At 42.1% G+C, this 13,152-nt stretch overlaps 1 protein-coding gene across 2 annotated transcripts in view; it reads left to right on the forward strand.

Moving 5' to 3' along the window:
- The window catches only part of LOC128305144 (ankyrin-3-like), a 52,497-nt gene that overhangs the window by 30,352 nt on the left and 8,993 nt on the right, over window positions 1-13,152 (forward strand). For both annotated transcript variants that reach the window (XM_053042459.1, XM_053042460.1), the window contains exons 3-12: window positions 65-361; window positions 437-592; window positions 1,254-2,107; window positions 2,184-3,211; window positions 4,066-4,182; window positions 8,073-8,322; window positions 9,924-10,019; window positions 10,736-10,960; window positions 11,024-12,717; window positions 12,789-13,058. In XM_053042459.1, the coding sequence (XP_052898419.1) occupies window positions 65-361; window positions 437-592; window positions 1,254-2,107; window positions 2,184-3,211; window positions 4,066-4,182; window positions 8,073-8,322; window positions 9,924-10,019; window positions 10,736-10,960; window positions 11,024-12,717; window positions 12,789-13,058 (4,987 nt within the window). The remainder of the gene's footprint in view (window positions 1-64; window positions 362-436; window positions 593-1,253; window positions 2,108-2,183; window positions 3,212-4,065; window positions 4,183-8,072; window positions 8,323-9,923; window positions 10,020-10,735; window positions 10,961-11,023; window positions 12,718-12,788; window positions 13,059-13,152) is intronic.

Raw genomic sequence — 13,152 nt, forward strand, 5'->3', positions numbered from 1 at the left:
AAGTGGTACAAAGCTCTACTGCAACAACTCTCATGTGCGCGTGTGTTTTGACTTCTCATTTTAGAACGGTCTCAACGCACTACATCTTGCGGCAAAAGATGGTCACTACGACATCGTAAATGAGCTGCTGAAACGTGGTGCCCTCGTCGATAATGCCACTAAGAAAGGTAATACTGCGCTACACATCGCCTCGTTGGCAGGCCAAAAGGAGATCATTCAGCTGCTCCTGCAGTTTAACGCATCGGTGAACGTGCAGTCTCAGAATGGATTCACACCGCTCTACATGGCCGCACAAGAAAACCATGATGAGTGTGTAAATTATCTGCTTGCCAAGGGTGCTAATCCAGCGTTGGCTACTGAGGTAGGGCACTCGAAACTGTCGTACAGTACGCGTACATTTTTTTTTAACATAATCCTTGTTTATTTTCATTTACAGGACGGCTTTACGCCTCTGGCAGTGGCGATGCAACAAGGTCACGACAAAGTAGTAGCGGTACTGCTTGAAAGCGATACGCGCGGAAAGGTTCGATTACCAGCACTACATATAGCAGCCAAGAAGGATGACGTAAAAGCTGCAAAGCTGTTGCTAGAAGTACGTATTGAGAGAATGATAATAATATCGTACGTTGTACAAAAATAAACTAGGGGAGCAATGAGATATAGGAGATGCAGCAGTTGTTATCCTAGTCGTAGAATTTATACAGAACCCAGATTAGTAACGTCTTCTATAGCTGGGTTAGTACCTCTGTTGAGTTTCTAAAATGATGTTTATCATAAAATCCTTTCCTTTGTTTGATCTAAAATGTGTGAATTTAGTAATTTGTAATATTACAACTAAAGTCATCAAAACGGCATAGTTTTTTTTTATTCAAGAAAAACGGCCAGGCCATACGGATTATGTAACTTAATCTAAGATACAGCTCACATCCGTTTGAAGACATTTCCTTATCCAAACAGTGAAAGGTCACCTTATCCAGGGTGTACTCGATCAAAGTGGCATGAGAGGAAATAAATTATCGCAACGGACGGGTTCCACATCAATGTTCAATAGATGTTAGTGAATAAAATTAAACTTATGCTATGGATTTCATGTTAGTGGATAGTTGAATTTAACTGGATATTCAATCTGAAGTTGGTCTTGCTGTATTTTATAAATGGCTTGGTGAATTCGGGAGTAAAAATAGACGGAGCTACATATGTCATAGTCATGTATCTTAAATCACTTATGTGTATTTTTTTATTCATTTTTCCAGAACGAACACAATCCGGATGTTTCTTCAAAGAGTGGCTTCACTCCGCTTCACATTGCTGCTCACTATGGCAATGTAAACGTCGCTCAATTGCTGATCGAGAAAGGTGCCGACGTAAACTTTACTGCAAAGCACAACATCACACCGCTACACGTAGCATGCAAATGGGGAAAGCTGAACATGGTGAAGCTACTGATCGCAAACCATGGTCGTATTGACAGCATCACACGTGATGGGCTTACTCCACTACACTGTGCCGCCCGTTCAGGCCACGATCAAGTGATAGAAGTATTGTTAGAGCATGGTGCGGAGATCATTTCCAAAACCAAAAACGGACTTGCCCCGCTGCATATGGCGGCTCAGGGTGAACACGTTAGTGCAGCTCGCATTTTACTAATGAACAAATCGCCAGTTGATGACATTACGATCGACTATCTGACAGCGCTCCACGTTGCCGCCCACTGTGGACACGTAAAGGTGGCAAAGCTGCTACTCGATCGAAATGCCGATCCGAATGCACGAGCACTGAACGGCTTTACACCGTTGCACATTGCCTGCAAGAAAAATCGAATTAAGGTAGTGGAGCTTCTGCTAAACCATGGTGCCACAATTGGAGCTACTACGGAGAGCGGCCTGACGCCATTGCATGTGGCTAGCTTTATGGGATGCATGAACATTGTCATATATCTTCTGCAGCACGATGCCAGTCCGGATATTCCGACTGTGCGGGGCGAAACTCCACTTCATCTGGCAGCACGTGCCAAGCAGACAGATATAATACGTATTCTACTACGAAACGGTGCATACGTAAACGCGCAGGCACGTGAAGATCAGACACCGCTACACGTCGCATCTCGGTAAGGTTCATTTTAGCATATTCAATGTAACCCATTATAGTAAAATGACTTTTTCGTTTTGTTCTCATTTCAATAGCATCGGTAATATGGAAATTGTGATGTTACTTTTGCAACACGGTGCAAAGATCGATGCCGTTACGAAAGATAACTACACTCCGTTGCATATAGCGGCAAAGGAGGGCCAAGATGAGGTGGCAGCACTGTTACTGGACAACGAAGCTAATGTCGAAGCGGTCACAAAGAAGGGTTTCACACCTTTGCATTTGGCCGCCAAGTACGGGAATCTAAAGTGTGCTGAATTGTTGCTTGAACGGGGTGCCCAAGTGGATGTGCAGGGTAAGAACGGTGTGACCCCACTACACGTTGCTAGTCACTACGATCACCAAAAAGTAGCGCTTCTGCTTCTTGAGAAGGGTGCGTCGCCGTACTCACCAGCAAAGAACGGCCATACACCGCTGCACATTGCGTCAAAGAAAAATCAACTAAACATTGCAACGACTCTACTGGAATACAAGGCGGATGCCAACGCGGAAAGCAAAACCGGCTTCACACCCCTTCATCTATCAGCCCAGGAAGGTCACGGTGATATGGCCCGTACCCTTCTGAATAATGGTGCAGATCCTAACCATGCCGCTAAGAATGGTTTGACACCGTTGCATCTGTGCGCACAAGAAGACAATGTAGGCATCGCAGAAACGTTATTGGAACATAAGGCTCGCATTGACCCGGTGACAAAGACAGGCTTTACTCCGCTTCACGTAGCCGCTCATTTTGGCCAAGCTGGAATGGTGAAGTACTTGATCGAAAATGATGCAAACATCGAGATGAAGACCAACATTGGACACACGCCACTGCATCAGGCTGCACAGCAGGGACATACGCTCATCATCAATATTTTGCTGAAGAACAAAGCTAACCCAGAAGCCGTAACTAACGGTGGCCAGACGGCGCTGTCGATCGCGGATAAGCTGGGCTATATTACTGTGGTTGAGACGCTGAAAGTGGTCACCGAAACTAGCGTCACACAGACGGTTGATGAAAAGTTTAAAATCGTTGGACCGGAAACTATCCACGAGACGTTCCTGTCGGACTCTGAAGATGAGGGTGAGTACATGAATGATTTTGCAAACAGTTGCGATTCGGTCTTTATTTACTTTTAGCGACGCTTGTAAATTATGCCTGGTAATGTATACGAACATTTGTGGTGTAAAGAATAGTTTAACCCAGTTCTGTTGCTATTTACACGCATAAAAATGCTTATTGTGATGTATAAATATCGTTTTGTCGTCGGTATGTTCACATCATAGAAGATCTTTTTCTGAACGTTGATTGTTTGGTGGTTTTCTACATTGAAAAAATACTGTAACTAGCCTTTCTCAACAAATTTGTCCTGTACACTTATCCAAAGAAGACACAGTAGTGCATACACGATACAGATATTTAAGTAACAGATCAGGAATGTTTGATAATTATATTTTATTTGGTTCTAAAAGCTTATTACAAATTGTGTTGCTATAAATGCAATTGCTTGTTGACATTCTAAAGCTATACTATCTATCTTACCCTTATCTAATCTTCAACTATTACTGTCTTTCTGTCTCTTTTTCTTTTCCCTTCCTTTCTTTCATCGATTGTATTGTTGTTCTATCTGGTCCTTTGTAATAACTAATTTCCAACACACGATTGTACGGATTTGAATTTGAAAATGACATTAAACCTTAACAACTATCACAAACGTTTACTTAACCATGATTGGCCGTTAAACGTACCACTACCTTGTCCCGGTTGTTTTGTTATGGGCTCGCATTCTAAAACGAAAACAAACGTATGCTAACAAACCCCTCTCCTGCGGAAAAAATAAACAAATTTTGCCGCATAACTCCGCAACTTCCTGCAATACCTCTAACTGTGCGCTGTCCACACCTTTACTTCGTGGCATTCGCCGTTCGTCCCCGGAGGGCCCGAAGGAGGCACACCGCCCCCACCTAGTGCTATGAAAGCCCTAATGCAAGCGCAGCAATTGTATGGCGGTAGTGGTGCTATCAAGTACTATCAATCGCAAATGCGTTACACACGTAAGTTTGCCGTAAACTAACCAGCCTCAAATACACGCACACGCACACATACACTAACATAACACGCCAACATATTTTCTCGCTCTCTCTCTCTCTCTTGCTCTCTGCTGGCATTGCATACATAATCATACATAAACTACATAGCTACAAAAGAACACAATGAAAGTTTTCCACAGTTGATCCCGTGTTTGCGTTAGCATAGACTCTTAGTTTTTTATAGTATTTTGGTTTTACACCAACGTGCAAACATTCCTCCCATTCTTCCTTCCACGGAACATTACGCCCTAGAATTCCATTACCCTTTCATGGGCCTGGACAGGCCGGGGGTGAGAGGGAAAGGGTGTACTTTCGTTGTTTCGTACCCATTCATTCAATCACACAATAACGCGTGGTTGAAAATGATGCGTCAGCTCATGCTTTCTCTGCTGACCCACACTGCTCTCCATTGATCATAAATCGCCGCGTGTTCTAAATCACTCACTCACTCACCAATCAACTCACCCGTGCTGTAGCGCATTCACACAACCACCCACATTGTGCAAATCGTATTACCACCATCTTAGTATACCGGCCAACCGGCGAGCAAAACACACTAACGGCGGACCTCTCCACAAATGGTGTACAGCGTTTCGAGCGCTGCCTTTGGGCAAAAGTGTGAGTGCAGCAGTGCCTTTGGAGATCGGTCCGAACTAGCAGTCCTAACGCACGCCGAAGCATGCCGTAGTCAGTCGTACTCTGCGGTAGTAGTTGCGTCGTATGTGTCCGTTTTGCGCTGAAACGTGTAGTATCCTCAGAGAATTCGACCCAAGAAACGCCGGTCCGCGTATACCAGCGAGAATCAAACTGTAGCGGATGTTTCCGGTGAAAACGACCTCCATTGGTAACGTTCAGGTTAGAGGCATATTCCGTTCTGACTTCCTACAGTGGCACGATTTTTCCGTTACATATTTCGTGAAGCATTATTCTAGCATTGGGGCTGTGCGTGTTTTGTGCTTATTCACGTGGTCGCTGTTAGACCTGCTGCAGCCCAGGCAATAAAGAAGCACATGCCACTAATTATCGTTCATTTGCCGGTTTGATTGTTTCTCGTAAAGGTGGTGAGCGAATCGTGCTATTATGTGTGACATTGTGTGCAAGATCGCCTCGCGAGTGGGAATACGTTCGGTCTGGCTCTACAACCAAAGCCGGGGGTCTGGGATTTAAACAAAGCGGGGATGTCCAATCAATTCATTTTCCCCGGATCCGCTATGCCTGCGGCCTATATAAAGCAGAGTGTAGTGTATGTTGTTTGAAGCTTCAATTTGAAGCATTTGATCAAACAGTTGTTTGTGTATAAAACAACCACACTAGGGAATGGTAGCACATGTGGCCATTTGACAATGATTGTGTACGTTATTCGCCAGCATCGCCAGTAGGAGTGCTTATCGAATTCTTAAGTGTTTTCATTGATTACTTGCTAGGTAACTACACAAGCATAAAGAAAATGGTGCTCTTACTCATCTGAATGTCATCAGAAGAATCAATTTTAGTTGCATTAAGAAATTTGAAGACGTTGTGTTTAATTTTTGCTGCATTCGTGATTAGGTATTGCTATAAATAATGAAAATAACTTCCGGAGTTAATTCTAGTTTGAAATATATTGATTGAATCTTTCAAGTAATTGTATTTTTTTTTAATGTTCAGGATTCAAACAACTGGATGATAAAATTGTTCTATTCTGTTCTAAATATTTTAAAGTCTAAGTGGAAGGCGCTATGTTAAGGCCAGTTTACGGTTAATTAATTAAATTATAAGCAATTTTCGCAGTACGCATCAGGTTTCTTCTGCCAAGTGAATCTTCTGGGACATAAGTAATTTATCTCAGTCTGACTGAGACGATTCCTTACCGTTGCATTCTCAACCGACAGTTATTTGACTAATAATTGTTGTCACTTCGACAAGCGAGCAAGCATTGCGTAAATGAGGAAATGTATTAGACTAGCACTAGCGAATGCATGTTTCACAGCCACCATCGTTTCGTGAATGCACTCGTGAGTTCATAACCTATGGAATACAGTTTGCCACTGCGTTCGTCGTTATTCTTTTTCCATGAATTTCGAACCGACTGTTGGACCCTGTTGGGATGGAATTTTGAGCTGTTGGCGTGGCCGCGTTTACCGTTCGAGTTTCGTCCGCTATAAATAAACCGACAGTGCCACTGTGCACGGTGAAGAGCTTCGATGTAAAATCGGCTGTTAAGAAGAGAGAAACGCCGATGCACCATTTCCATCGGAACGTAAGGAACCGTCATCAACTGACCCTACGCGCCAGAACCGGAAGAGACATTTGCTGTTCTCTTGTGCTAGTTCCATTCATGGTGAGGGTGCACCATAAACGAATGATTTGTGGGTGAAATAGCTTGTGCGCTCGTGAGTTTTTCGTTTGAAAAATGGGTGGAATTATGGGGAAATGAGGGATGCTGAAGCACGGTTTGTATTTTGGCCAACAGAAACATTCAAACGAGATAATTTCGATGATTTTCTATTTTTTCTCGGTTTGGAGCCAAAAGATGGACGGCTCTTTTTCGGTAACTTTTGGAAGTAGTGTAGGAGCAATGCATCGATGCGAGACTCAGCACATGCTCCTTGCCTACGTACATACGTAGTCGTGCCCTTCAGCGTCGATGTTTTTGGGGGATAAAAATAAACTTTCTCTTTGAACTCGAAATCTTGTACGCGATGATGACGCGGGACGGGAAGTTGATCGTTACGGATTCGTACAATTTCCGTACATACGGGTTGGTCAGCTAATGGTCGGAGATTTTTTACCTTGTAAATAAAATATTACTTTACGTATACATTTTCCGAAAATTGTCATCTCTCGGGATGCAGGGAGATAAACAAACTAACGTTTGAAATAGTGCAAATAGTTTTGTTTACTATTTAACATTAACATTTAATTATTTAATTTTAAAATTTCAATTTTAATGTTATTACTCTTTTAAACAATCTTTGAAAGTTTTCAATAAACTTAATAGATTTAATCGTACCACACCTCGTGTATTAAGAAACACACCAACGATAAATTAGAGAAGCACGATTTAGTCATACTCTCTGGCTTATGTGTCATTTTTGTCGGCCAGAGTGTGCTCTATATTGAGTACATTACCCGCGTCTCTACGAAAGTGTATGTGTTTGTAGCAGATGGTAACACGGCTACGGTGCGAACATCTGAAAGATTGTTTGTGTAGGAGTTTTCACGACGATCACGCATTCAGAACACGATCGCAGTACCATATTGTTCTTTGCTGAAAGTACTAGTGTGGCACAGCCACTAGGGGTTCGACGACGTTGTGAATTTGGTTTCCCAATCGACGCATGCTTCGTGATTTGTTGGTAGTAAGCTGCTAGATCAGTTAAGGATCGAATAGAAGATGATAGATGATAGTAGGAGAAACAGTTTGTATGAAGTATGGTTTGAAACTGCACCTCCAAAGTTCCATTGCAGCTACACGATTCAACCAATGTCACCATACACTCATTCCACAATCACGCTTATCAATAATTGCGGTCTTTCATGCTTCACTCACTAAGTACACGTAATCGTGTCGAATCGAATGTGTGTTCCTCGGTAGAGATAAGTGTACCTTAGATGCACCTTTTCGTGGAGCGCTAACATTGTGCTCGACGTGACAACTTTACTCACGTTTTAACTTCAAGTGCTATAGTGTGACAGTGCATCTTGTGATCATCGATCGCCATCTCGAGTACTTTAGCAGTGTGCGTTCATTAGTTATAGAGCGATTTTATTGTTCATGCAAAACCTCAAACGACGCAATCATTACTGTGGTCAACCGTAGCTAATGTGTATCGTTTTTCTTTCTCATACCCACATACGTCCTCAAACGCCAGGTGAAGATCCAATCATGTCCGACCAGCAGCAGTATAACTACATGACAAGCGACGAAAATAAACAGTTTGACGACACTAATCTCACCAACATGAGCATCGATCCATTAAAGGATGATAAGTATCTGGAAAAAATCATTTCCCGTGCGGAGAACTACACAGTCTCGGCTGTAGATCGGTCCCATACACCTAATCCGCTGGACATCACCGTCACTGATAATGTCAACATCACCCGAAAGCCGATCCACGTTGGGTAAGTTATGACAGTATTATTTCGTTCAATTCCGAAGAAACAATCAATTAATCATTCGGTGGTTTGCAAAAAAAGAAAAGAAAATCAAACTTGTTTACTTACTTGGAGTTTACTTGGAGCACAGTTAACAGGCGTGGTCGGGGCGAGCAATAGATGTCGCATTAAACTATTCCTTGTCAGCAACAAAAAAAAACGTTGTCATAATTTTTACGATCACATCACAAAGTCAGAAGACTGCTAGCATTTAACGACAATAAAACTCATTCATTGCTGTTTGGCCGTATGGATCGCTTCATTGCTGCTTAGCTACCAGAGTTAAACTATAGAAGATGCTTAGCGAGATGGGTTACTTTTTGTTGGTTTATAATTGTTTGCGGGGGTTTGTCTTTCTATGTTGCTTGTGCGCATCCAATTACCTATTTTGGGAGTTTAGAACGTTTAATATTGTTCCATATTTTTAAAAGCTACTTTAATTAAATTCAACTATAACACATACTTGGATACGGATGCACTCCTGTACTTTTAATTTCCCTATGTCAGCTATAGCATTTCGTTTACTCGATTATGTTTTAACATTGATTGTAAACGTTTTGTAGTTTCATATGTTGCTCCGAATTCTTACATTACAGAAGCTATGTTAGTGTGTTAGTGCATCATATAATATTAATTCCAATATTTCTTTAGCACACCCACAATGCTGCAATTGGGAATGGTTTAAGACTAATTATTAGTCATTTGCGTCGTTTTGATTGTTTTCTAAATTTTATGGAAAAAAACAAAGCATTTTTTGTAATGTACTAAAATAATACAAACGAAATATGTACTAAAACATGAAACACGTGCACCACTGGGCGTCTCCATTACATTATTTTTAAAGAGTTGAAAATACATTAACATTAACAGATTTCACTAGATTATTTTGTTTTGGAGTGGAAAATGAAAATTATGTTACAAAAAGCTCAAATCAGTTTTATACTAACTTTCTTTCAAGCTCCATACAGTGATAATAAAATGATAAACGGAGAACCACTAGAATATTTTAAGTTTATCTACACCATGTCAGGTTGCAAAGTAACGACTTATGTTTACCACTAACTCATAGTTGGATACATTTTGAAAAGCACAATTATGTAAATTATTTTAATACATTTATTACCTTATCTTTCAAACGCTTCGTGGGATAATGTAAACATATAATTAATTTTAGAACACATTTTTTTCTTTTCTTTTTTTTCCTAAATTCCCGTGTTACTGCATCCCGTTTCATATATTTATTTGATTATTGGTTTTCACATCAAACCACATACGTTCTTGTTCTTTTAATTAAAAAATTCTATTACCTTTTTTTTCCTTCCACTCATCCTTCCTGGTTCCCGTTTCCCCCGGTATGCTGCATTCTCGATTAAATGTTTTCACTCAATGTGTGATTTCGTGTGTACTCCTTTTCATTTACACTCATGATATGTCATTATCCGTGTAAAACATATATGAAACGTATAACCGGTTTGTTGAAACATATATCCCGCATCCTGACATTTCCTTCATCTGCATCCATGTGCAACGATGGGGCTTAAACCGAACTTCGAAAACTTGTTCCGTAGGTCGCTAAGCAACGATGCACTGTCGTTGACAATCGATCGATTGGCCAACATTTATTGTGGTGATCAGAAAAAGTTTGTCCCGATGTGTAGGGAAAGGTATACCAAATTTGTTTTGCTTATTTTTATTTCGTTTGGTTTTTTTAGTGATTGACTACAACTAACGCAAAATAAATTTTCTGGTTTGAGTTTTCAATGTGTGAATTTAGTGTGTTCAAATAACTTTTATGCATTCCTATTAAATTAAAGTAGTTTGAAAAAATATAAACAATAATATTTTTCATTGCATGTAATAAGGTGGTGAATTGAGTGTATTGCTTGTTAATACTTGCCAATTAATTAACTCCAAGTCGGATCAAATATCTACTAACGGCTGATTGAGTTGATCTTCGGATGATCGATGAAGTTATCATTTTAGTTTTAAACAGTATTACTACATAATGTTTATTCATAAAATTTATCCAACGAAACGATTATGCACATCATTTGTAGTTAACACAAACATATATTGTTTAAATAAGTCAAATTACCGATCTAGACTAACAAGTCATTAGATTAGGCCATATATATTTCATTATGAAGGATAATTGCTTTGTTGGTGACGGTCAGATCGTAATTATAGGCACCTGTCTTCTTATCACGTTTTTGTAGTGCTCATATACATCAATGTTCATTGTAGAAGATTAGAATGTAACATGCTCCTATTAAAAACTTGTCTCAAAATTCAACGATCCCGATTCTTTAAATTAGTTTGCCAATGTACTAATGCATTATTATTTTTATGTTTTACAAACTGTGAAATGTAAACTTTCTAGATTTCTGGTGTCATTCCTGGTTGATGCACGGGGCGGTGCCATGCGTGGCTGCCGCCACAGCGGTGTTCGTGTGATCGTACCACCTCGTTCTGCCGCACAGCCAACAAGAATTACCTGTCGATATGTAAAACCACAGCGCATCACCAACGGACCACCCTTGATGGAAGGAGAGGCTCTGATAAGCCGAATTCTTGAACTGGCCCCTGTTGGCGCCAAATTCCTTGGGTATGTTATTAGGACAACACTACAAGGAATGTTTAACCTAACAAGCTTCAATTTATATTGCAGTCCCGTCATTCTTGAGGTGCCACATTTTGCCTCACTGCGCGATAAGGAACGTGAAATTATTATTCTACGTTCCGATAATGGAGAAACTTGGCGCGAACACACACTCTACGATAGTGAAGAAGCCATTCATGAAGTTCTGAACGAGACATTCAAGGGGGATACGCTGAACTTGCTCGAGGATTTGCACACGAATAGGATTACACGTATCGTGACCAATGATTTCCCGCATTACTTTGCGATTGTGTCGCGTATTCGTCAGGAGGTTCATGCCATCGGACCGGAAGGCGGTACCGTGTCAGCTACGGCTGTGCCACAAGTACAGGCCATTTTCCCGCAGAACGCACTCACGAAGAAAATCCGTGTCGGTCTGCAGGCGCAACCGATTGACATGAATACTACGGCCAACTTGCTAGGTCGTAGTGTGGCGGTTTCACCAGTAGTGACGGTGGAACCGCGTCGGCGCAAGTTCCACAAGGCAATTACGCTCAGTATGCCCGCACCGAAGGCTTACAATTCGGGTATGATCAACCAGTATTCGGGCAACGCCCCCACGTTGCGTTTGCTATGCTCGATCACAGGTGGTCAGAACAAAGCTGTTTGGGAAGATGTGACCGGTTCGACGCCTCTTACGTTTGTGAACGATTGCGTGTCCTTCACGACGACAGTGTCGGCCCGCTTCTGGCTGATGGATTGCCGCAACATTGGTGAAGCAACGAAAATGGCTACCGAGTTGTACTCGCAGATGGCACACGTACCCTTCATGGTGAAGTTCGTCGTGTTTGCGAAGCGTGTAGACCAAAGCGAAGCAAAATTGAGCGTTTTCTGTATGACGGATGACAAGGAGGACAAAACGCTGGAACATCAAGAACACTTTACGGAGATTGCAAAGTCCCGCGACATCGAGGTATGTGAGGGACGCACAATTTATCTAGAATTTGCTGGCAACATCGTACCGGTGATGAAATCTGGAGAACAGCTTTCACTGCAGTTCAATGCATTTAAAGAAAATCGTCTCACGTTCACGGTCAAGATCAAAAACAGCCTGGACGATCTGCTTGGACGCATCTCGTTCATGAACGATCCCAAAGTTGCCAAGGGTGAGCCAATTCAAACCCCACTCTGCACGCTTAACTTTACACTTCCGTCAGAAAAGTTTGGTCTTGGAGGGGATGAGCTGGAGACAACCTCGGAATTCGATCAGAGCTCGACCGAGGTTCTGAACAGCGAACAGCAGGCTATTGTCGGTGCTGCCAACCGTGGTAAAACGCTCAACTTTACCTTCCAAAATGGAGATGGTGCCAACGAAATTCATAAGGCCGATATTAAGATCACAGACATATGCAATCTGCTCGGATCGGATTGGCCGCTGTTAGCGGATGAGCTTGCGATCGCACCGTCAGACGTGGAGTTGATACAAGCAGAATACCCGAACGACGAAGCACAACAAGCAGTCGTAATGTTGCGACTCTGGTTGCGCCAAGCCGGAAGGGATGCGACCGGTAATGTGCTCGAGCAAGCGCTTATCAAAATCAATCGGCCTGACATCGTAAACAAATCGATTACGAACTTGGAACCGGTGACAGACGAGTATGAACGACGCGTTGCTCAACGGCAAATCGGTTCGATGAACGGGCTTGATGAGATCGATCCAGCAAAGGTGAATGGTTTGACTACGGCAAGCAGCACAATGCACGGTAAGTGAAAATTTCGAATCGAAATATCGTAATGGCTACAGTTGTCGAATGTACGATTGTTTCTCATACAGAATCTGAGCACGAGCAAACCGAAGAAAAGCAAGAACATGAAGCAGTCGAAAAGCACAAACAAACACCGGCGGACAACAGTTCACCAACGGATTCCGTATCGCCAGATACGACCGAAGCGTTCCAGCAGATTCGCCGCGAAAGCGAAATCCATGGAATAGCAGCGATAAAAAAGGAAGATCTATCCACGCCACCGCCCAGTCCGGCCGATTTTAATACGCAAGTCAGCCAGAACAGCAGTCAGGCGAGTGCCGATGAGGGACGAAACGATGGTAAGTGAGGTGTGCCGTGTGTCATACAATCTTTATTATATCCCGGGTTGTTTTGTTTCGAATACACTACTGACTCGCTTTTGAATTATCATCT

This window comes from Anopheles moucheti, chromosome 3, assembly GCF_943734755.1.
Source record: "Anopheles moucheti chromosome 3, idAnoMoucSN_F20_07, whole genome shotgun sequence".
NCBI classification, from domain to species: domain Eukaryota; kingdom Metazoa; phylum Arthropoda; class Insecta; order Diptera; family Culicidae; genus Anopheles; species Anopheles moucheti.